Genomic DNA, 26,639 nt, shown 5'->3' on the forward strand with positions numbered 1-26,639 from the left:
GAGATTAATGATACCGGTAGGGAAGAGAAGCTTGATTGTGTAGGGTGTGGAGGTGAGAGGTTAGAGCTTGAAGAAAGAAAAAAAAATTAATAGAGGTGGGAGGTAGGGAGTTGGAAAGATAAGAGAAGGGGATGGGATGCAGTAGAGTTTGGAAGAAAATCATGGGAATCGGGCTCAACTAACAATAGAGAAGAAGAGAGGGTTTTAATTGGCTATCTAAGGATATTTTAGTTATTATAAAAGCTTATTTTAAGTTGTCACATGTATATAAAGATATTCTAGCTATTTAGTTGTTACGTGACTAGCAACTTATGGACGAAGATGGGTAACGGAACCCTAACGAAAGGGGTCGAGTTGAATATTTCTGATAGTTCATGGGGTCATAGTGTATCAAAAAAAGTTTAGGGGGTTATTATGAAAATGGGTGATAGTTCAGAAGGGTGAAAAGGGAATTATCCCAAAACTATATTAGTTTTGAAGAAAAATAAATTAAATATAAAATTAATGGGCCAACTATTTGACTTAGAAATGATAGATTTAAATTATGTCAAGAGTATAATTAGAATCAACTTAAATTTATATAAGAATTTTTATATTATTTTAATTTTATATATCAGGGAGTGAACTTAAATAGAGATAAAAGAAAAATATTAAAATTATTTAGTCACCGAAGGTCAAGTTCAAGTTTTTGGCCAATAAGGCTTAACGGCTGGCTGAAATAAAGGTGGGTAATGAGAGGGTCTGTGGGTAGTTATTCTCTCTCCACTCTCTCTAGCTCGACGGCTATCAATTTAGTGATATACACATTATCAGGACTACGATCCTGGTAAAAGTCAAGCTATCGTTAAATTGTATACAGGGAGTCAAAAGAATATTTAAAACAAGCCAACACTTTAATTTAAGACCGAAATTGCTAGAGTTTGAAGTGAAAGTGAAAAGTTTGTTGAGAGATAAAATAAGCAAGCATAGTTGATCAAAGTCATTAAAGGAAAGTATATATTTAACCTGTGGTTAGGATTATAATCCAACTTCAGTCTTCTAATCTGCTTTGTGCCACCAAACCTCCTACTAATATCCAAAATGATACTGGCTCTTTTTCTCCCCCTTCAGTGGAAATGCTCTGAATGTCTTGGCATCATTTTTCACCAACTACTCAATTTAAATAACAATACTAGTATTTATCTCTTTACAAACATGGAAAAACCACTATCTCTCGCTGCTCCAAATATTGCAAATTTGACGGGTATGCAGCCATTAAACCGATTGCAGGAAGCAACCTTCCTCTTGCTACCCAAAATAGGCACCCCTCTCTATTTTACTCTTTTACATTCACTTCCACTGCGATAAATATTACAGAAAGACCAGAGTGTTTTAGGATTTTACAATTAAGTTAGTTCCAAAACTTAATCGAACATTTCATTCGTTATCCCATAAAAATCATAGTTCCTGTAGAGAGATAAAAAGTAGGTTTATTGAAAAAAAAAAGTTTATGTTGATTTATAAACCAGTAAGAGATAAAAAGAAAAAGAAAAAGAAAAAAAAGAACGACAAGAAGACTAATTTAGTCTTGAAAATTGAAGCGTGATCGACAATACGTATAATTATACTAATCGGTACTTTTGAATAAATAGACAGAATGTCATGTAATTGCAGTCATTGAATGAAAAAAGAGGTATTAGACCTTAAGTATTGAATTATGTGTCAACAAATATTAACAACTTTAATCAACAACATTTGCTATTCCATACGGGAACGAACATAAACTAGTCCTCGTCCAGAGAAAAAGGAATTCAAAAGAACCCATGTCTAAGTAGTTAAAGAATCTACCAGATTTGTAAATTCTCCATCTTCGGGTCTTCCACTGCAAACCTCAGCATCTTATGCTATCCAATTCAAACCAAAGACCCAAGAAAAAGAAAAGAAAAAAATAATTGCAGTTGATTTATACACAACAAAAGAATGTCATCAGCTACCAACAGGGCAACATCCTAAAACTCCAATCTCTTTACAAAGCAGGGGGAGTAGGAGGCGCTGACGCAGCTGAAGCAGAGCGAGTGCTACGATCCAAGCACCGCACCACCTCCGACCGGCTACTAAACATGCGGAGGGATACCGCTCTTACCTTCTTCTCAAAAGGCCCCATGCCTTCCTCCAGAAGCCGGCATGCCTCCGCGAGCTCCGCTCCCGTAGCCACCACCTTCGACTTTCGCTCACCCTCCTGGGTCTCGTTGACACATTCTATCAAACATTTAGAGCGGATGTCAACCCCTTGCAACTCTGCAAGCAATCCGACATACAGCGAGCCAGAACCTTTCTTCTCGTTCCTCCTCCACTCCTCCACAATGCGCTCCTGAAGGCCCACCATTGTGGCTGACCACTGGAGCTGCCGCAGCGGCGCTACCGGCGCCGCCGCTCCACCGACGCAAGGGACGGCCGCGGCGAGGACAAACATGGTAAAATTAATCAGGGTGCTCAAGGTGTGAACAGCGATCCCTATCCCTCCGGCGATGCCACCGCTGAATGGCTCGCCGACGCCGCGTGGAGTCGACCAACTCCGGGACACGCTCCACGACAGTGATCGGCCACTCCCGCTCTCCCTATCACTCCGGGAGCGGGGAAGGGTCTCGTCGAGGAGCTTGGACAGAGCACGGCGGGCGCGGGGGAGTTGGCTTTGGCCGGCGGCGGTGGCGGCGATGTGGGCCTGGCGGCTGAAGTGGTGAAGGGCGTGGAGGGAAAGCGAGACGGCGTTTAAGACATCGAGGGCCTTCACGGCGCGATCGAGGAGGTCGGGGACGAGGCGGTCGAGAGGGGGCTTGACGAGGATGGCAGGATTGCGGTCGAGGAGTAAGAGCAGGAGATTGCCGAAGTCCTCTTGGCATGAGACGAGGGCATCGAGGAGCTTGGAAAGGAAGGAGAAGGAGAGGAGTGGGGACGACGAGGGGGAGGAGGAGGAAGAGGAGGAGTTGTCGTCGGAGGAGGTGGAAGGGAGGAGGGAGAGGAGGCGGTCGGTGACGTTGGTCTGGAATTGGTAGAGTTCTTGGAGGTCGTCTTCTTGGCCGGGCTCCATGGAGGCGACCTGGTTGCGACGGAAGCTTGGTAGAGTAATACCCAGAAAGCCCAAGGAGCTGCCTTGGGGTTCCATTCCTGCCATTGGATTGGATTTGCTTTTCTTTGCTATCTGATGATACCCGAGAAGGAGAAGAGGTAAAGAAGAAGAGACTGGTCTAAATTGGGGATTTATAATAGAGAGAGGAAAAAAAAAAGGGTTGGATTTAATGGACTCTTTCTTTGGGTGGTAACTCTGACTGGTTCCCCCCTTCCCCGTTTTCCTCGGTAAGCAATTCCTATTACGTCTACGGTACAGTACCTCAATCGGTGTTTGTGTACATTTCTAACTCCGCAATGAATATCCTGGTACGAAAAGTGTGACCATGACTCCTCCAATGTGGGAATTTCATCTGGTTCAGCTCCTCCGCGACTTCAGAAAATAACGAGACCACAGTTCAAGAATCTGGAATTAACTAAAATTGATGAATAAATAAAATTAATAGTTGTTAAATAAGACTACTTAGCATGTAAGATGCAAGTAAAGGAGATCCGAATCATTTTCTTTATCATAGAATGCCCTGGTTATTTACGATAGAACTCAAAAACTAATTAATTGGATGCTTAATTAGGATTTCCGGTTTGAGCTAGACTTGGACCAGACTGGACCAGGTTTGTTCGAATATGGTTTGACTGGCACAACAATTTCTCCGGCTGCTGCGTGTCTGGGAGAGCCCGTGACTGCATCAAATTAAACGCGGTGCCTCTTAAAACCATCACTTTTTAGACAAAGAAACCGTTGATGCGTTTGTACACAACAATGTTACGCACTTCAATCATTTACCGTTGGTCTGTGTTTAGGACGATCATAAACCTTCTTTTTCGTGTAGATATATATATACTATATATACATATATACATGTCGTTGAACATATATATATATATATATATATATATATATATATATATTGTTTTTTGTGGGTTGCTTCATGGACTTTGTCCAAAAGCAGTTGCTATCAACACGTCAGTAGTAAATAGAAAAAAAAAAGAAAGAAAGCATGTTTACTGTTCAGAATATAGAACAGAGAGAAAGCACGCTTTCAAGTTAATCAAGCACTTGGAAACGAGATCCACACAAACGAAGGCCATCCATTTAGAAGAAAGAGTACAATTGTGCTTGATAGTTGCTTATGTGGCCATGGGTGTAACATCCCTCAAAAACGTCATCTATGTATACTATAATATTTTGATTTCATATTTTATACGATATAATATTTTTAAGATATAGTAGTTGCTAATTTAACTAAGATATAAGAGTAGTTGAAAGTGATACCTAAATATATAACCGAGATATTGGTAATACATGAGAAAACTTACGATTATTTATACGAAAAACTCAGAGAGTCGTATTTCTTATTATTTAACTAATCTTAATTATTTTACTATTATTTATGATTAATTTTTTATTTTATTAATTAAAGAGTGATTATAAATACTTGTATAAAAAAATAATTAAGAGATGAAAGAATAAAAAAAAGAGAAGAATAAAAAAAAGAAAAATAAAGTAAAATAAAGAATAATAATAAATAATAATAGCATATGAAGTAGAAGATAAATAAAATAAATAAGATGAATAAAAATAATAAGAAGTTATTTTTCTCTCTCACAAATTAATATTTAATGAAATACTAAATGATAGAAAAATAAAGTTGAAAAAAAATAAGAAAAAAACTCACGGATAAAAAAAAAAAAGAAATGACTATGTCACGCAAAATTAAAAACCAGATAGACTTTTAGTGCAAATAACTCGAAAACTTATGAAAAAAAATAGATAAATAAATAAATAATCATGGATCACTTTGTTCGGTACACCAATTTCCAAATTTTAACTATCTTTTATTCCATTGTAGTGGTTAAATTATCCTTTGACGCGCTTTGACTCTGAGAATGACTAAACTGAGTGCATCTATGTTTTAAATAAAGTGACAGATTCTCTGACGGACGTATAGGAGGAATCGCATGTACCACATACTTGTCCGGATTAGATTGGCTAGCAGTCAAGTCAACATCTTCTCTTTCCAGGGGCTTACATAAGCGAACAAACCTACCACCGTCAACCAATAATGAAAAAATGCAGCAAAAGCTTGAGAATTAGTAACCTTCAGAAGTTGGATGATTTGAAAATATAGACTAATTGTTACATTTTCATTTATTTGTGAGTCAGCCTATTTCTGATTTTTTTTATAAAATTTTTCCTCAATGATTGATGAAGAGAGAAGCATCCAAGGCATTTACTATAATCTAAATTATTTATTATTTTATTAATTTTATCTCCGTAATGCACGGGCAGTAAAATAAAACTATGAATTTTATAAAAAAAATATAAATTAGAAAATATAAGTACTCAATAACTATGAATTATGCAAAAAAAAAAATATATATGTATTCAATAACAACAAATTTCATAATAAAACTTCAAACAGAAAATAAAGTAATCAATAGCTATAAAATATGTAAATAAGTTATAAAAAAAGAAAATACAAGCAATTAATAGCACTATGAAATTTCTAATAAAATTGTAGAAAAAAAAAATCTAGTGCTCAATAACTTCAAATTTCGTAAGAAAATTACGAAACACAATTAGACTTATATTCATACTTATTGATTATAAACACTTTGATGATTAGACCCATTCTATTACAGCGGAAGATAAATTTGAAAGAAAAAGAAAAAAAGATTCTCTTTAAAAAAAACAAAACCTAATGTAGTCTCAAGTAATGAAAGTAAAAAAAAAGTATATTTTTAGTGTAAATCACCGGTAGAAGTTAGAAGTAACAACTCTAGTTATCTCAGTTTAATAGGAGTTTATCTTATATATATATATATATCTCACCCAAGATTTGCAGAGTGCACATGCATCCTGACGCATTATTTTTATTTATAGTTTCGGCCGGTCCGTCCATACTTTGTGGCCAAGTATTAGACGATATTTTTTTTTAAAAAAAAAATCTCTTACTGATGCAAGAAAATTGGAATAAATTAATATTAATTAGCACGTGTAGGAGGATCTAGACGGTCAATTTTCGTCGTAGTCGCCGATTTGGAATTTTCCATATAAAGAGAGGGCCGAAATATTGGACATTTATTAATCATCTTAATACCAAATGACATTTAGTTTCAAAAAAAAGTACTTTGAAAATATAAAAGTAAAGAAAAAATACAAGAAGCAGACAAAACATGCAAAAAGCTAATTTCCATTGTCCAATTTATTATCTTTTTGCACAAAAATTTCTTAGATACCAAAGATACTTGTTAATTCTCTATACAAACACTGAACGAGCTCAGCAGGCAAAGACATAAACCAAACAAATCCAAACCCCTAAACTCATCCCAGGCCTACCAATCTGTGCAAAACCTCATTGGCATTCCTATAGCAGTGGCTAATAGAAATTACAAATAATAAATTTAAAATATATGGAATATTAAGATAAGTAGCTCTCCATTGCCAAGAAGCAGGAGCTCTTTGACACAGAATATTGGCGAGGCCATTAGAGTCAACCTCCGCCACAAGTTTTAAAAGATAAAATTCTTGAGCCTTTAGGAAACCAGTCGGAAGGCCTCCACCTCAGCATGAAGGGGATCAACAGCGTCAATACCGGCTAAAACAGAATCCTCTTTCTAGTCATGAACTATGACTCCCAAACCACTCGTCGTTAATGAGTTAATAAAATATGCATCAGAATTCAGCTTTAACTGTCTTTGGTGGGCTTTTACTAGACAATGGTATATCTCCAGCAACCGTCCAAAAAGATGCTCTAATCCATAGTAGTAGCTTTTTGCTAAAAGACCAAGGAATTTCAAGCTAACCATGGATGCAACATTCCTAAAGTAATAACACATTTTGTGAACATCCCAACCTCTTCAGCTAACCCTTCCCCTTCATAGATCCAATCACCTCTTTGTCAATTGTCTTAATATTTAAAACTTAAGTTCAAATGTGCCTCTATAGCCTTCCAAAAGACGATTTCTCTCGTACAGTAATACATAATGTGATCCGACATTTTCTCCTCGCGACATATTTAGTAACGTGGACTAGAAAATACAGATAGCCCTTGGAGATGAGCATTGGTTGGTAGACGCCTCCACAAAATTTTTCACAGAAACATCTATACTTTAGGAGTAGTTGGTAATCGCCAAATGATATGCCACTCATTCCAACTTAGTCCTCCCTCTAGACAAATGCATAAACTCGGTAATAAATGACACATAGGCTTCTCAATCTTATTTGGGGCCCAAATCCACTCATCTTGGCCATGAAAATGAGAGATGAGGAGGGGCAAGATTATCTTACTCAAGAATAGGCCCGAAACCTCTATAGTCCTCTCACCTAACCAACAGTGGTTCCAAATAAACCACACCACTTTTTTATATCTGAGATTAATGTTCATGTTAATGAGGGTAGGTTTCATGTAAAGCGAGATACTAAAAATCTAAAGATCCTCAAGGATACTAGTAGTACTACCATTTCTCACATGGTTGTGTAAGCCTAACTTAACATTAAACAACAAATCAGTAAAGAACTTGAAGATAGCATACCTTTTGTTTCTAGCACTAATTTTTTTTTCCATAGGTTGACACAGCCAAATTTCCTAATCATTAGCTAGACTCAGCTTATTAGTATTTGCTTTGCTAACAATAAAGATATCATCAGTAAACATAATATGGTAATTTTAGTATGCTCAGAAATCTAAATATCATCCAACATGCCATCATTAATTTTCACATTAAATAGAGTAGAGAGCACTTGAGTGCACAAGTTAAACAAGTAAGACGAAAGCATATTCCCTTGTCTTAGACTGGGATAAACTCTCATTCGATTGGTGATTCGAAGGCATATACTAGTTTCTACGATCTATATGAACCCAACAATAACCTCGGATATGAGATCCGATCTCCTTGAAGAAAAGCTTTACTGTGAACCTTCAAGGTTAAAGGCACCCTTGAGATTCAATGGTCAGATCGACATACAATTTTAGAAGTCTGGCAGATTCGAGATGATGGACGATTCTACTAAAATGGATGGTGAAATGGAGGTCAACTAGGATGTGGTGGTGCTCAACTTAGATAGGGCGTACTAATGGATATGGTGGGCAAAGTAAGTGTAAGTGCCAAATAATAAGAAATTGATAGATAAGGCAAATGGGCCGTCTCTTAGGGTCGAGAGGCATCGGCCGTATGAGGAGGTAGGCAGTGGTGGTCGGCCTAGATGGTGGCGGGGTTTTTACAGCTTGGATGTAGTGGAACAAGAAGGAAGAAGACGATTTTACAAATTAATTCAATAATCCAAGATAGTTTGATCAGGGTGCACCACATATTTTATAATAGCTCTTGAATTGACTAGGTCGTCCTAGCTTGATTAGCTTAGGTCAAACTGATTAACCAAACTCTAATTACAATGCCCTCGTCCTGTACGGGCACGTGCACGCCCACATGCCCATACGACACACACGACGCACGCGATAGGACGGTAGGGCTCGTCACGCACAGATATACTCCTATACGCATATAATCATAACATCATCAAATAATACTAGCTAGCATATCCATGCTCACATAATCCAACACCAAATAAATCATATTATCAACCACATAAACCTGTTAACATATGAATATCCAAGTCCATAATAATATATACTAGACCACTACCTAATCTGACAGGACTCTCAGAGGCCACAACAAACCATTAAGATACAACTAAACAACTAATATATGAATGCACTATAATCTGACATGTACTATACAAATCATCGTCTGATATAATAAAGTACAAATATGACAAACAGTGATACAACTTAATGTCTATACAAACTATCATCTATATCGTCTTGCATGTATAGCTCACCGTATCATCGTTCTAAAATATCTTCTCAAGATTTTTCAAGTCACTATCACGTACCACATATCTAAGGGGATTTGAAAAAAAAAAGTCATGAGCAAAAGGCTCGGTGAATAGACATTACCCCGAATTATTGATGTCAAACAGAGAGTAAATCATATACTGGATAATATGAATCAGAAAGAGCATAACGTCATGAATGAGTATATGAATGTATTCTCAATAATATAAAATATAAAATATATAATATATCTTAATTAAGAAAAGCATATAATCCTCGATAATGAATAAATAAATCTTCATGTCATACTATCACCGTAACTCTTTCTCAAATATGACACATGATGCATGCCGACCATGATCATGCTATGATATCAAATGCAACCATATATGATGTATATTGACCACTAATAATCAGATAATCAGATGATAATAAAATCATATACATTTTTTAACATCTTAGTCATCAATGTCAAATTTTTATATATCATCATTATACTAGACCACTATGCATAGTCAACACTCGGTACCCGGTCTCAACATCATGTCCGAAGGCTTAAAACATATTCTACCACCCACAAGGAGTATCTTAAATATAACCATACCCTGCCACCCGCTAGGTTATCAACATCCATCTAGATCGGGCACTCTTCTAGTTAATAAAAATCTCGTGAGGATAACTCACCACATATGTCGAATGTCTGTTATGCACACATACTAACGACCTCAGACATAAAACCAATATGATCGCGACTATATCGAGTAATCAATCATCTACCAAGCGTGTCCTAACCCTTGCGCCCACTCAGGTATCCTCACTCTTTTTATCAACTATCCTATCAATCACATTTCATAATTTCTTTCTAAATAACAAATCATATGCATATATCCAGTACGATAACAAGTCAATGCATAATAGAAATTAGGTGGAACAAGAATCAAGAGAAAAATGATACAATATAGCCTCCAACCCTATAGTCAACACATGCATACTCCTAGTAATCTATTATATACATACTCATGCTACAGATCAACTGGACATAAAATTATAATAGTACAATCATCTCTAATTATCTCTATTTATTATCATCATACTCATATTCCAGATCAGTCTAACAGATGCATGATAAAATATGCTTGATTGAAATCATCTCTTGATAAAATCATATAATCATGCTAGAGGCCAAAATATGCATATACATAATTATATAATATATCCTAATTTAATAAAGGAGTCTAAGGGATAAGAGTACAAACATCTGATCAGAAGACCAAACCACGTATCCTTCACATCCGTTAATCAAATGTCAACTCATCGACAGGGTCCACAGGGTCTTAGATAAAGGGGTTCGGGATCAAAAATATTTAAGTAGTATGAAGTTAGTCGTTTATCTAATTAGAATTAATTCAAGTAAAATATAAAGGTTTATTAGGTTTAGAATCACTTGTTTTTATTTTTGATTACATAACTAGATCTATATTATAGATATGATTCAAATACTATAATTACACTATTATCATAAAATGTTAATTATAGTATAAGGAGAAAAGGTTTGTTTCCTTTTATATAAGAATATTTCTAAATATATAATTATAAAATAAAATAAAAGGCTAAATAACTATAAGTATAGACAAGGTCTAATTATAATTAATTTTATAATTCATACTCTATGTCGATTAATTAGGGACTATGCAGCCTTTACTCGATAAAATAATAAATAAATAACTAAATAAGACTAGTATTCTATTTGTAGAATAATAATATATAAAAAATTAATAGAATTACTCAAAATGTATATCACAAGAATATTAGAATATAAATCTAATAATTATAATTTACAAATCTATCTATTAATCTAATAGACATATAAGTAAATAAATAAATAAATAAATATAAGTATTACCTATATTTATGTGTAATAGTTTATAACCTAATTAATCATTAATTAATTATAATTAATAATAATCATATTGATGAATATATATTATTATTAAAATAATTAATATCTAAATCTATTTGTATTAATTAAGAAAGAAATACCTAAATAAATAAATATAAAATAAAAATAAGGAGTACTAGCACTAGTGCAAAAAATAAAAGGAGGAGAAGCAGTTGAGGGAGAAGAAGAAAGGAAGAAGAAAGAAGAAAGAAGAAAGGAAGAACAAAGAAGAGAGAAGAAGAGAAGAGAAGAAGAGAAGAAGAGAAGAAGAGAAGAAAGAGAGGAGGGGAGGGAAGGGAGGGGTCCGCCGCTAGCTGAGGGCTCAACTGTTGCTGACTAGCCAGTAGCCGGCCTCTCGCCGGCAGCTTGATGGGCTGAGGTACCAAAAGATCGGTTACAAAATGATTCCTTAAGGATCTAGATTTATTATAGGAATCAGTCTGCGCAATTGTGGAAAAATATTCACCAAATATTCTTCGGTAGTCAGAACATTACGAAACCAAGTGGATTAGATTCATAAATCTCTGATCTACAATTTTTGTATACGCCCTTCATAGATTCTAACTGCAACTGGGACAAAAATACGAAATAACGCAGGTGATGGTGGTGGTGACGGGTGAAGTGGATGTTAGGGTTATAGATGGGTATGGAGATGAAGGTGGATGGTGAATATGGTTAAGGGATATAGACGAAGGGGAAGAAGTGGATAAGATCCCAAAGAAAATGAAGGACTCAACAGATAAGGGAGATTAGAAGTTAGAAGAGACCTTACCAACGGTAGAAGTGGAAGGATGGTGAAGAGGGAGGAGGGAGAGAGATTAGAGAAAAGATAGGAGGCAAGAAATCAATAATCCAATAACATTATAAATTTGGCTACCATCCACACATTTATAAAGGCTAGCCAATAAGGTCTAATACAATAATAACCCTAATCCTAGTGCAATCCTGCTGATCGCGTTCGAACGCGCCTAATCGCGTTCGAATGCATAAAAGACGTTCTCTGTATGTGCGAATGCGATGCAGGTGTTTGAATGCGCCCGACTGCGTTCGAATGCACTTTTCGCATCCTTTATATTTGTGAACCTGATGTAGGCGTTCGTAAGGGCGTTCGAATGCGACCCCTCCTGCATTCGAATGCGACATATATGAATTTTATTTTAATAAAAATAAATAACTAATGCGATAAGAAAAGATCCTAACTAAATGTATCAACCCACCATGCTTCCCCACCTTGTCCTCAAGGTATAAAGCTGGAAAAATGCTCCAAGATACCAGTCTCCAACTCCCATGTCACTTCATCGGATGGTTTGCTAAGCCACTCGTCTAGAATCTCCATCTCTAATCTAGTATCATATCGTCGTCGGCGCCTAGCAAGTACACGAACTGGCTCTAAGATTTTTATCTCCTCTAATGGCTCCGGTAGAACTGATCCAACAACCTCATGATCTCCAATCTGCTCCTTTAGCAATGAAACATAGAAGACATGATGCACTCTCGACCCCTCCGGCAACTCTAAACAATATGCAATCGGACCAATACACTCTAACATCTGAAACGGACCAAAGTAGCGATGTGCTAACTTTTGGTTACACATCGGACACAAGATCACCTCTCGATACGGTTGCACCCTCACAAACACCCAACTACCTATGTCGAACTGCTGCTCCTTATAGCTACGATCATAAACTTGCTTCATGCAGTTTTGAGCAAGTTTATGATGGGCACGCAACCTCCTCAATGTGGCGTCTCTATCCATCAAAACTAAGTCCACCTCCTTCCGATCTGTAGATGCCACGGAATTATAAAAGTGTAATGTCGGAGTCATGCATCCATACATCACCTCAAATAGAGTCATGTCAATACTGCTATGGTAGGCGGTGTTGTAAGACCACTCCGCCCATAATAAGAACTCCAACCATAGTCTCGACATCTCTCCAACAAAACACCTCAAATACTGCTCAATACTTTGATTAACCACCTCGGTTTGACCGTTCGTCTATGGATGGTAGGCCAAATTGAAGTTCAATTGAGTCCCCTGCAATTTGAAAAACTCTATCCAAAAGTTGCTCATAAATACACGATCATAATCCGAGACAATCGTGCATGGCATGCCATGTAACCGAGCAACATCTCTAATAAAAATTTTAGCCACTGATTTGGCTGAAAATGGATGTGACATTGCCAAAAAGTGCGCATACTTGTTCAATCTATCAACCACCACAAAGATAATGGAAATAACCACATACCAGCAGAAAATCCTCTATGAAATCCATAAAAATATCTTACCAAACACGGTCCAGTATAGGTAAAGGTTGTAGTAATCCAATCGGTTTCAATGTGGTTGCCTTAACCCTTTGACCGACTTCGCAAGTACGGACAAAACTCCTCACATCTCGTCTCAACCTTGGCCATGTGCAACTCTGAGATATTCTCCTATAAGTCCTCAGGACACCCTCATGACCAACCTCTGGAGTTTGGTAGAAGTGCTCCAACAATTTCTGCCGCAATCCATCATGTGCGGGTACCCGAATGTATCTACGGTTCAACAATATACCGCATCAATTCTCCAACTCTAGATGGTGCTCCGGATCATTCATCACCTCCTGCAACAATCTCAAAACATTTGGGTTAGATGTACATGCATACCTCAGCTCATCAAGGAAGGGAAAGGTAGGAGAAGAATACATTACAAGCTCGATGGTATCGGGTTGGCACGATAGTGCATCCGCCACTCTATTTTCTGTTCCCTTCTTGTATTGAATTTCATAATCATATCCTAATAATTTTGTGACCCATCTCTGCTGTGCCGGAGTGTGTATACGCTGTCCTATAAAGTATGGAAGGCTTTTTTGATCGGTTCGGATAATGAATCGCCTACCGATCAAATAAGGTTTCCACTTTGTCACCACATGCAGAATTGCCAACATCTCTCTCTCGGAAGTCGATAATTGCTGAGATTTTTATGATAAAGCCTTGCTAAGAAAGGTAATGGGACGCCCTCCTTGCATTAGTATAGCTCCTATGCCAACACCCGACGCATCATATTCCATAATGAACTCTTTGGTGAAATCCGATAGCGCTAAAACGGGCGCCGTCGTTATTGTTATTTTTAATTTTTCAAAGGCTATAGTGGTTTCATCCGTCCATCTAAAAGAGTCATTCTTCAACAAAGAAGTGAGAGGAACAGCGATCTTACCATATTCGCTGATGAATCGGCGATAATATCCAGTCAGCCCCAAAAATCCTCTCAATCGGTGGTGGTAGTAGAAATATGCCAAGCGATCATGCATGCTACATTTTGAGGATCCGCCGCTACACCTTCCACTGAGATGATGTGGTCTAAGTACTCCACTTGTGGGTTGTACTCTCCATAGGCACTTGGATTTCTTGATCTTCGATTGGTTTTACTTCAATAAATTCAGCACATCCTTCAAATGCTGCCAATACTCTAATTCAGTCCTACTATACATCAAAATATCATCAAAGAATACCAAAACATACCTTCACAATAGAGGCAGAAATATATCATTCATGAGACTTTGAAAGGTAGCTAGAGCATTGGTGATTCCAAAAGGAATCACCTAGAACTCGTAATGCCCATCCGGAGTCCGAAATACAATTTTATGCACATCTGCCGGGTGAATTCTAATTTGATGATACCCGGCCCTTAAGTCAAGCTTGCTAAATATAATCGCCCTGGCAAGCTCGTCCAGCAGCTTCTAATGAGTTTATCTACTCGTAACATCCTTGGCGCAAAAGTATCCGAATATACATACATCGATATTTCAGCTTGGATATCTTACTCTGTGCCCTCCTCAATGGTCTCCTCATGAACCTCCTCTGAACACTCTCTATCACCCACAACCTCATCATCCTCCTCATGGCCTTCTCAAAAGCCTTCTCAAGAGTGGTAGGATAAAGAGCATGAACATCCACTTGTATCTCATCCTGTAGCCCTAAAATGAATGTGCTCATCAATGTCAATTCGAGCCAACGTGGCTCACAATGACTACTAACTCAAATTCAGCTTAGTACTCTAATACGGTCGTCCTCTTAACCATCTTGCTTAATGTGGCAGGCAAATCTTCATATGCTGCTGTCCTAAATCTGCGTGTAATCCTCCTACAAAAGTCAGCCCATTCGGTAAATCCTCCACCATGAATAACCGATCGATACCAATGCAATGCCATTCCTTGGAGGTGAAAGCTTGCCATCTGGACCTTTGCGTCATCTGTTCTCCCTTAATAATCAAAGTATTGTTCAACTTGAAATACCCAATCCATTGGATCACCACCTTAGAATTTTGGAAAGTCCAAGCATGTGATTCTCTCCCGAATAGCATTGTCAGGTTCGCGGAAGATCCTTAGTTCAGGTCTGAACCTTTGTGCATATTGATCTCCTTCTCTAAATCCTCGAGCACATCCATCACCATCTCTGAAAGAATCAACCTCATCCTCAAAGTGTCAATCCTCCTCATAGACGAAGCGCACCGGTGCCGCACGCCTCTCGGGTTCCACCACCACCGATCTTAGATTTTGTAACGGAGGTGGGAGATGATGTGTAGGCATGGGTAAGAGGGGATCATTGACACTCACATATCGCACATGGACCTATGGGGTATCGGTTCGATAAGGTCCCATCGCTAGTCCTTCTTGAGGCACCAATCGTTGTCGAGGAGATGACGAAGCTGATCGGTTCATGACATATTTCTTTAAATAATTATGATCCTTTTGTATTGTGTCAACTCAATGCAGCAATGTTTGGAACATGCCCCTAAGTTTATCCGCCAAGCTCATATTCACACCCATGGATGTTGCTTGACTCGGTCATGCCGTGATCGCTCGAAAGGAATCGGCCTCACGGTTAGGGTTATCGTCGGTTGAGTCTTCCCTTGTCAGTATGCTCTCTATTGGTCTCCTTGTTGATGTCATCTTCCTTGTTTCCACTATTAATGGAGGTCTAAGGTTTTTCTGGCTCTGAAACCAAATTGATGGGTTATAGTACCAAAAGATTGGCTGCGGAACGATTCCTTCAGGATCTGAATTTATTACAGAAATTAGTCCGCGTAACCATGGAAAAATATTTACCAAATATTCTTCGGTAGTCAAAAAATTACAAAACTAAGTGGATTAGATTTGTATCTCTCTGATCTATAATTTTCATACTTACACCCTTTGCAGATTCGAATTGCAACTAGGACAAAAACATGAAATAACACGGGTGATGGTGGTGGTGATGGGTGGAGTGGATGCTAGATGGGTATGGAGATGAAGGTGGATGGTGGATATGGTTAAGGATATAGACGAAGGGGTAGAAGTGGTCGAGATCCCAAAAAAAAGGGAGGACTGAATAGACGAGGGAGATTAGAAGTTAGTAGAGACCTTGCCAACGGTAGAAGTGGAAGGATGGTGAAAATGGAGGAGGGAGAGAGATTAGAGAGAAGATAGATGGCAAGAAATCAATAATCCAATAGCATTATGAATTTGGTTGCCATCTACACCTTTTCGCATCCTCTGTATTTATAAACCTGATGTAAGCGTTTGCAAGGGCATTCGAACGCGACCCCTCCTGCGTTCAAACGCGACCTACATGAATTTTATTTTAATAAAAATAAACAACTAATGCAATAAGAAAAGATCCTAACTAAATATATCACGGCTCTGTTCCAACGAACCTGAGAGAAAGAGAGATAGAGAAAGGGAGAGAGAGAGAGGAGGAGGAGGAGGAAAGAAGCTCACCGGCGTTAGCGGAGGTGGTGGCGGCGGCAAGCTGGTGAAGTGGTGGCGGTAGTAGAGAGAGACAAAGAGAAATAGTGTTTGAGAGAGAAAGAGGAGAGTGAGAGAGAGAGCGAGAGAGAGAGAGAGAGAGAGAAAGAGAGAGAGAGAGAGAGAAGTAAAATAGAGAGAGAGAGAGGCGGTGGGAAAGGAGGCCGCGCCAGTTGGCCCGGCCAGGTTGGCTGGGCCAGTGGCTGGGGCACGTGGTGCCCTCCCCTCCTGCCATTGCGTGGCACGAGGCCGACCACGTCGTGCCATGTAATAAATTAAGTTTTTTTTTAAAGGTTGGGTTGTTATACTAATTCAGTAATTAAAAAGATTAGGTGCACATCATAGGAGATTTGGTGGTACCTAGCTGACTCTCTAGCCGACACAATATACTCAAGTCGACCAAATACATGAAAATAGTGAGCAAGATCACCATGCACTTTACATAGGGCCTAGTAACAAATTAAAATATCTAAATTAAAGGCAAGATAACTAGGCCGAACTTGATTGCTTGTTGCCTTGGCCTCTCCTCATGCGTCAAACCCAAGCACATGGGTTAAACGATACGAACTAGTCCGTATCAAGCTGCATGACGTGTTGACCTAAGAGGAGACCAATCCATTAATAAGAAAACCAAAAGTGAGAGAATTAATATAAAACCTTGAGGACTGTCTCTGTCTATTATACACCTTTTACATATCAAGTTTAAGTACCATAAAAGGATCATCTCTATTTTCTCTTTGAATAGAGTGCACAATTTCTTGAGTTAGAATGATATTGTCTATTATGTACATGCCTACCCAAAAGGCAGATTGCTTAAGGCTAATTAGGCTTGGCAAAAGAGGCTTCTTACAATTTAGCAACATTTTAGCAAGCATCATATATAAAACATTGCAACAAAATATGGGTCTATAATCATTAACCGTAGCCGCATAGGGATTTTTGAAAATTAAAGCAATATGGGTTCTTCCCCAACCACTCCCTAGTTAGCTCATCATTTCAAGTAGGGTTTTCACTAGGTAAAGTAGGCTAAAGACTAGGGTCAGGAGGGGTTCTCACATAGTTTCAAATGTTCATACTAAAATGATACACTTAGTTGGAATCTTTTCTTATTGCATTAGTTCTTTATTTTTATAAAAATAAAATTTCTATAGATCGCGTTCGAACGAAAGAGGAGTCGTGTTTGAATGCCCTTGTGAACGCCTGCATCAGGTTTGCAAATACAGAGAACACATGTTGTGCGTTCGAACGCGGTCAGGCGAGTTCGAACGCTCGCGTTCGAATGCTTGCATCGCATTCGCACATATAGAGATGAAGCTTTTTGAGTGCGTTCGAACGCGGTCGGGCGCGTTCGAATGAGATCGACAGGAATCCTCCAGAATTAGGGTTACATATTGTTTTAAGACTTGTTAGCTAAAATCTATAAATATGTGGATAGCAGCCAAATTCATTATGTTATTGGATTATTATTTTCTTGCCTTCTATCTTCTCTCTAGACTCTCTCCTTTCTCTCTCTTCACCACCCTTCCACCTCTACTGTTGGCAAGGTTTCTCCTAACTTCTAATCTCCCTCGACTATCGAGCCACCCCTCTTCTTTGGGATCTCAACCACTTTGTTCCCTTCGTCTACTTCCCTTAATCACATCCACAAATTACCCTCATCTCCATACCCATCCATAACCCTAACAACCACTCCACCCGTCACCACTACCATCACCCATGTTATTTCATGTTTTCGTTCCAGTTTCAGTTGGAATCCATAAAGGGTTGTAAATACGAAAGTTGTAGATCAGAAAGTTATGGATCTAACCTAATTAGTTTCATAATTTTCTGACTAGCAAAGAATATCTGATGAATATTTTTCCACAATTGTGTGGACTAATTTCTGCTATAAATTTAAATCTTAAAGGAATTGTTTCATAGTCGATCTTCTCGTACAAGAACTCGTCAAATTAGTATTAGAGCCAGACGAACCTCAGACCTCCATTAATGGTTGAAACAAGGAAGATAACATCAACAAGGAGACCTATGGAGAGCACACCGATAAGGGAAGACTCAATCCATGATGACCCTAACCGTGAGGCCGATTCCTTTGGAGCAACCCCGGTAGGACCGAGTCAACCAACATCCATGGGTGCGAATATGGATGAACTTAGGGGCATGTTCCAAATATTGTTGCATAGAGTTGACATCATGCAAATAGATCACAATGAATTCAATGAATATATCGTGAATCAATTGAGTTTGTCATCTCCTTGACGACGATTGGAGTTTCAAGAAGGACTAGTGGTGGGACTTTATTAAACTGATACCCCACAGGTCCAGGTGCGTCATATGAGTGTCAATGATTACCTCTTACCTATGCCTACACATCATCTGATACGATCTCCCATTTAGGCTAAGGTTCGATCTCTTCCAATTTTCTGATCTGGACTAGATCTCGCACGGAACTTTAAAATAAGATCCCAAAATATACCGCCATTGGATCGACGTGAATTTTTGATATGTGGTAGCCTACAGAAAAGAGCTTTCCAACGAATCTAGTTTCAGGTGAATCGGAGGTGGGGATCTTGAGATATTGTCCGATTAGTGGACGATGGTCAGGGTGGTCTGTTTTGGATCTGTGGATGGAGGCACGTGATTCTAGGTGATGGTGGTTGGAGGTGGACCGGCGTTAATGGGGTGGCACCGGTGAAAAGTGGTGGAGGAAGGGTTATGGTCGATGGAAAGGTTAGGGCAAGTGTAGGATAGATTGGAAGAATGGGGAGGAGAAGGCCACTACTAAGGGACTAGGGTGATTGGCCGGTCGAGGGAGGTTAGAAGCGGCATCGCCGGGGATTAAGAGAACGGGAGTGTAGAAGACGAAGGAGGCAAGGTAAAACTCAATTCTCAATTTAATAATGACTTTGGTTGCCATCCATATCCTTTTAGAGGCTAACCACAACTCAAAATTAACCCTAACAATACAATTTTCGCCGACCATGTTCGAACGCACCCGACCGCGTTCGAACGCACCGAGTTCGCTCCTCTCTGGATTTGCGAACGCGATGCAGGCATTCGAATGCGCGATCGAATGCACCTGTTTCCCACTTCTCTGTATTGCGAACGCGATGCAGGTGTTAGTGCGTTCGAACGGGGCGTTCGAATGCACAGTGCACTCTCTTCACCCACGTTCACAACCCCGTTCATAAACGTGTTCGAACTCACTCCACCCGCGTTTGAACGCGACTTACAGAAAATTTATTTTAATGGAAATTAAACACTAAAACATGAAACAAAAACACTCCTAAAGTGAATCCAAGCTCAAGATGACATCGGTGAAGTTCGAATCGTTTCATCATCCCCCACCTCTGTTATAAAACCCAAGACCGGCGGTAGTGGAACCCGAGAGGCGTGCGACACCGGTGTGCTTCATCAATAAGGAGGATTGGCACTTTGAGAATAAGGTTGATTCCTTCGAAGATGGTGATCGATGTGCTCGAGGATTTAGAGAAGGAGATCAACATGCACAAAGGTTCAGATTTGAACCAAGGATCTTTCGCGAACCCGATAATGATATTCGGGGGAGAATCGCATGCTTGAACTTTCCAATATTCTATGGTGGTGATCCAACGGATTGAGTGTTTCAAGTTAAATAATACTTTGATTGTCAAGGGACAGCAAAGGACGCAAATATCCAGATGGCAAGCTTTTACCTCCAAGAAACGACATTGCATTGGTATAGATCGGTTATTCGTGGTGGTGGATTTACCGGATGGGCTGATTTTTGTAGAAGGATTACACGCAGATTTGAGACAGCGGTATATGAAGATTTTGCAGCCATATTAAGCAAGATGGTTCAGAGGACAACCATATTGGAGTACCAAGCTGAGTTTGAAAAAGTTAGTAGTCGTTATGAGCCACCGTGGCCTCAACAGATATTGATGAGTACATTTATTTTAGGGCTCCGGGATGAGATACAAACGGATGTTCATGCTCTATGTCCTACTACTTTTAAGGAGGCCTTTGAGAAAGCTGTGAGGATAGAACAAAAGCATAGGGCTCTAAAGATGGCAACGAAAACTAATTGGAGTAACCGAGATGGGCGATTTGCACCTAGAATGCCAGCTGAAAATTCTACTGTTTTAAAAAGAGCAGCTTCGAGTACTAGACCACGACCACCTTTGACACCTTCTTCTGATGTTAGAGGAGGCACTAGACCCCTCGTTCAAACTCTCACACCTGCCCAGGTGGAGGAGCGAAGAGAGAAGGACCTTTGCTTTCGATGTGATGAGCGTTTCATCCCCTGTCATCGGTGTTCTAAACTAATTGGGAGTGTGATGCTTATCGACGGTCTTGAGGAGGATGATGAGGTTGTTGATAATGGAGATTGTCAAGAGGAGGTTCATTAGGAGGTCGTTGGGGAGGGTGTGGAGGAAAATATCCAAGCTGACATGTTGATGCATCCATATTCGGGTACTTCCGCGCCGAGGATGTTATGGGTAGATAGACTCGTTAGAAAATATTATGTGCACATCCTCATCGATTCGGGGAGTACACACAACTTTTTAGATGAGAGGTTAGTGAGGAGATTGGGATTGGATGCCAAACTGACCACAGAATTTGACGTTTCTATTGGAGATGGCACGAAGCTTAGGGCAGAGATCTTGTGTCGTCGGGTCAGTATACGGGTACAAAGACATGATTGTGGACTTGTATCCTTTGGTGCTGCGAGGAGCGGACATAGTCCTCGATGCTTAGTGGTTATAGAGTTTGGGATCCGTCATATTTGATTTTCGGAGCATGTTGATGAAATATAAACAAGGAAACAAAGATATACAGCTTGATGGTGTTCGATCTTCGCCGATTCCTGCGATGCAACCAATGGTGGGGTTGCCTTGTGCGTAAGATTTGGCCTATCTTCTTTAGTTAGGACCAGTAGAAGATAAGCCTCAAACGAGTTTAGGTACTACCATTCAATTGTCTAATTTATTAGATAACTTTTCTGGACTGTTTGAGGAGCTATAGGAGTTGCCACTGATGAGAGCGGTGGACCATCCCATAGAGATTGTACTCGGGGCTGCACTAGTGAACATGAGGCCATATTGGTATCCACATATGCAAAAAGAAATTTTCTCAAAGATGGTAGCCGAGATGTTGGAGCAAGGACTCATTCAATCAAGTCATAGTTCATACTCATCCCCCGTGCTATTGGTGAGAAAAAAGGATGGAACATGGCGTTTTTGTGTCAACTATCGGACACTAAACACTATTACCATAAAAAACTGGTATCCTATTCCGGTTATCGAGGAGTTGCTGGACGAGCTTGCAGGGGCGACTATATTTAGTAAGCTTGACTTGAGGGCTGGGTATCATCAAATTACAGTTCACCCGGCAAATGTGCATAAAACCGCATTTCAGACTCCGGATGGGCATTACAAGTTCTAGGTGATGCCTTTTGATCTCACCAATGCTCCAACTACCTTTCAAGGCCTCATGAATGATATATTTTCGTCCTCTATTGTGAAGGTATGTCTTAATATTTTTTGACGATATTTTGGTGTAAAGTAGGACTGAATTGGAGCATTAGTGATATTTGGAGGACGTGCTTAATTTGTTGAAGCAAAACCAATTGAAGATCAAGAAGTTCAAGTGCCTACGGAAAGTACCACAAGTGGAGTATTTATGTCACATCATTTTAGCGGATGGTGTAGCGGCAGATCCTTAAAAGGTCGCATACATGACTGCTTGGCCTATTCCTACTACTGCCACCGGATTGAGAGGATTTTTGGGGCTGACCGGATATTATCGTTGATTCATCGCCAGATATGGGAAGATCATTGCTCCTCTCACTTTTTTATTGAAAAAAGACTCTTTTAGATGGACGGATGAAGCCACTTTAGCCTTTGAAAAACTAAAAACAGCAATGACAACGGCACCCGTTTTAGCGCTACCAGATTTCACCAAAGAATTCATTATGAAATGTGATGCATTGGGTGTTGGCATAGGAGCTGTATTAATGCAAGAAGGATATCCCATTGCCTATCTTAGTAAGGCTTTATCTCGAAAATCTCAGCAATTATCGACTTATGAGAGAGAGATGTTGGCAATTCTGTATGCGGTGACAAAGTGAAGGTCTTATTTGATCGGTAGTTAATTAATTATCCGAACCGATCAAAGGAGCCTTTCATACTTTATGACTCAGCGTATACACACTCCGGCACAACACAGATAAGACACCTAAAGCAACCACCTTGATACCGGTCGGATTACTTCAGCCTATACCTATACCGGATCGTATTTGGGAGGACATTTTTATGGATTTCATAGAGGGTCTTTCACTGGTACATGGATATTCTATTATCTTTGTGGCGATTGACAGATTGAGCAAGTATACGCATTTTTCGGTATTGTTACATCCGTTTTTAGCCAAGTTGGTGGCTGAAATTTTTGTTAGAGATGTTGCTCGGTTACATAGCATGCCACGCACGATTGTCTCGGATCGTGATCATGTATTTATGAGCGACTTGGAGAGATGTCGAGACGATGTTAGAGATGTTGTTCGGTTACATGGCATACTTTGTTGGAGAGATGTCAAGACGATGGTTGGAGTTCTTACCGTGGGCGGAGTGGTCTTATAACACCGCCTACCATAGCAGCATTGGCATGACTCCATTTGAGGTGGTGTGTGGACGCACGGCTCCGACGTTACATGTTTGTGATCCAGTGGCATTGGCAGATAGGATAGAGGTGGACTTAGAATTGATGGATAAGACGCCATATTGAGGAAGTTGCATGCTTATCTTAAACTTGCTCAAAACCGTATAAAGCAAGTTTATGATTGTAGCCATACGAAGCAGGAGTTTGACATCGGCAGTTAGGTGTTTGTGAGGGTGCAATCGTATCGATAGGTGACCTTATATTTGATGCGTTACCAAAAGTTAGCACATTGCTACTTTGGTCCGTTTTGGGTGTTGGAGCGTATTGGTCCAGTTGCATATCGTTTGGAGCTGCCGGAAGAGTCGAATGTATTATGTCTTTCATGTTTCATTGCTGAGGGAGCGCATTGGAGATAATAAGATCGTTGGATCAGTTCTACCAAAGCCATTAGAGGAGATACAGACTGTAGAGCCAGTTCGTGTACTTGCTAGACGCCGACGACGACATGGTACCAGATTGGAGATGGAGATTTTGGTTGAGTGGCTTGGCAAGCTATCTGATGAGGCGACATAGGAGTTGGAGACTGATATCTTAGAGCGTTTCCCTGACTTTTCACTTTGAGGGCAAGGTGGGGGAAGTGTGGTGGGCTGATACACTTAGTTAGAATATTTTCTTATTACATTAGTTGTTTATTTTTATTAAAATAAAATTCCTGTAGGTTGCGTTCGAACGCAAGAGGGGTCACGCTTGAATGCCCTTGTGAACGCTTGCATCAGGTTCGCAAATACAGAGAACGCATGTTGTGCGTTCGAACGCGGTCGGGCGAGTTTGAACGCTCGCATTTGAACGCCTGCATCGCGTTCGCACATACAGAGATGGATCTTTTCGAGTGCGTTCGAACGCGATCAGACACATTCAAATGAGATTGACGAGAATACTCTAGAATTAGGGTTACATATTGTTTTAGGACTTGTTGGTTACCCTCTATAAATATGTAGATGATAGCCAAATTTATTATGCTATTGGATTATTGATTTTTTGCCTCCTATCTTCTCTCTAGACTCTCTCCCTCCTCTCTTTTCACCACCCTTCCACCTTTACCGTTGGCAAGGTTTCTCCTAACTTCTGATCTCCCTCGACTGTCGAGCCACCCCTCTATTTTGGGATCTCAACCACTTCGTTCCCTTCATCTACTTCCTTTAATCACATCCACAAATCACCATCTTCTTCATACCCATCCATAACCCTAATAACCACTCCACCCGTCACCACCACCATCACCCATGTTATTTCATATTTTTGTTCCAGTTGTAGTTGGAAGCTGTGAACGGTGTAAATACGAAAAGTTGTAGATCAGAAAGTTATGGATCTAACCCAATTAGTTTCATAATTTTCTTACTATCAGAGAATATCTTACGAATATGTTTCCACAGTTGTGCGGATTGATTATTGCGATAAATTCAGATCTTAAAGGAATTATTCCATAGTCAATCTTTTGGTAGAAGAACCCATCATAAAACCTTTAAAACAACAAGCAATATCATTCCATCGGTCAACAATTCTATCATTCTCAATGTTGAAAGCTAAAATGCAATTTTTTCTTCTTTTAATTAATGTGGGAGTATAGTAAAATTTAGCATTTCTTTATTAATCAACCAATTTGTTTCACCTTAGCCTTCCATTTACTATCCTTTCTGAAAGGTAGTCCATAGATTAATTTCATTCGATATAATTGAGATTAAAATGAAAGTTACCAGGAGGATTGGACCAATTCTTACTACTTTTGGAGAGATAAGCAAATTTAGCTAGGCTATGAGCCACAGCTTTGTTGCTTCCGCTAGTGTAGCAGATCCTAAGGGAGGTGACCTTTAAAGCAAAGAGATGGATTTTCGATATTAGAGGAGAGAGCTTCCAATCCCATTTTGCTATATGGTTGTGGTTAACTGTCATGACAAAATATTGGTTATCATTGAAGATCCAGGATTTTCTGCCAGCAGCAAGCTTGAGGGCTTCTTGGGCGACATGGAGAAGCGCAATTACTTCCCTGTGAAGTGCGTTCTAGCAGTAGTCGATGAAGATGCTTTGCCTATGTAGATGGGGGAGGGATGCACTGCTAGAGCAATTCTCATTTCACCCAAGCGAGAACCATTCTAAGCTTCATCGGCCCACCCGATGATGTCTCCATCGAGGGGAGAAAAATGCTATTGAATTATTGATTTCTGGCCTCCTATCTTCTCTTTAAACTCTCTCTCTCCTCCCTCTTCACCATCCTTCTATTTCTACCGTTAGCAAAGTTTCTCCTAACTTTTAATCTTCCCCATCTGTCGAGTCATCCCTCTTCTTTGGGATCTCGACCACTTCGTTTCCTTCGTCTATCTCCCTTAATCACATCCACCATCCACCTTCATCTCTATATTTATCTATAACCCTAACATCTACTTCACCCGTCACCACCACCATCACCCACAGTTTTCATATTTTTTTCCTAGTTTTACTTCGAATCTGTGAAAGGTGTAAATATAAAAGTTGTAGATCAGGAAGTTACGAATCTAATACACTTAGTATTGTAATTTTTCAACTACCACAAAATATTTGACAAATATTTTCCCACAGTTGCGCAGACTACTTCCTGCAATAATTTCAGATCTTAAAGAATTGTTTCATAGCTTGCATCGCGTTCGTACACATAGAGAACGTCTTTTGCTGCATTCAAACGCGGTTGGGCGCGTTCAAACGCGATCGGTGAGAATCCTCTAGAATTAGGGTTACATATTTTTTTAGGATTTGTTAGCTAGCCCCTATAAATATGTGGATGACAACCAACTTCATAATGCTATTCGATTATTGATTTCTTACCTCCTATCTTCTCTCTAGACTCTCTCCCTCCTCCCTCTTCACCATCCTTCCATCTCTACCATTGACAAGGTTTCTCCTAACTTCTAATCTTCCTCGTTTATCGAGTCACCCCTCTTCTTTGGGATCTCGACCACTTCGTTCCCTTTGTCTACTTCCCTTAATGACATCCACCATCCACCTTCATCTCCATACCCATCCAAAACCCTAACATCTACTTCACTCGTCACCACCACCATCACCCACGTTATTTCGTGTTTTCGTCCCAGTTTCAGTTCGAATCTATGAATGGCGTAAATACGAAAGTTGTAGATCAGGAAGTTAAGAATCTAATCCACTTAGTTTCATAATTTTTTGACTATCAAAGATAATTTGATGAATATTTTTTCATAATTGCGCGAACTGCTTTCTACAATAAATTTAGATATTAAGGAATTGTTCCGTAGCCGATTTTTGGTACAAGAACCCATCATTGTGTGTACTCTCAGAATCGATAAGGATGTG

At 39.5% G+C, this 26,639-nt stretch overlaps 1 protein-coding gene across 1 annotated transcript; it reads right to left on the minus strand.

Moving 5' to 3' along the window:
- Positions 1 to 1,661: 1,661 nt before the first annotated feature.
- Positions 1,662 to 3,286, minus strand: LOC140770187 (protein ROH1A-like). Its single transcript, XM_073111240.1, has one exon. The coding sequence runs from the start codon at positions 3,149 to 3,151 to the stop codon at positions 2,006 to 2,008; it is 1,146 nt and encodes a 381-aa protein (XP_072967341.1). The 5' UTR covers positions 3,152 to 3,286; the 3' UTR covers positions 1,662 to 2,005.
- Positions 3,287 to 26,639: the final 23,353 nt, after the last annotated feature.

Source organism: Typha angustifolia, chromosome 11, assembly GCF_048772165.1.
Source record: "Typha angustifolia cultivar Huaian chromosome 11, ASM4877216v1, whole genome shotgun sequence".
Classification (NCBI taxonomy): domain Eukaryota; kingdom Viridiplantae; phylum Streptophyta; class Magnoliopsida; order Poales; family Typhaceae; genus Typha; species Typha angustifolia.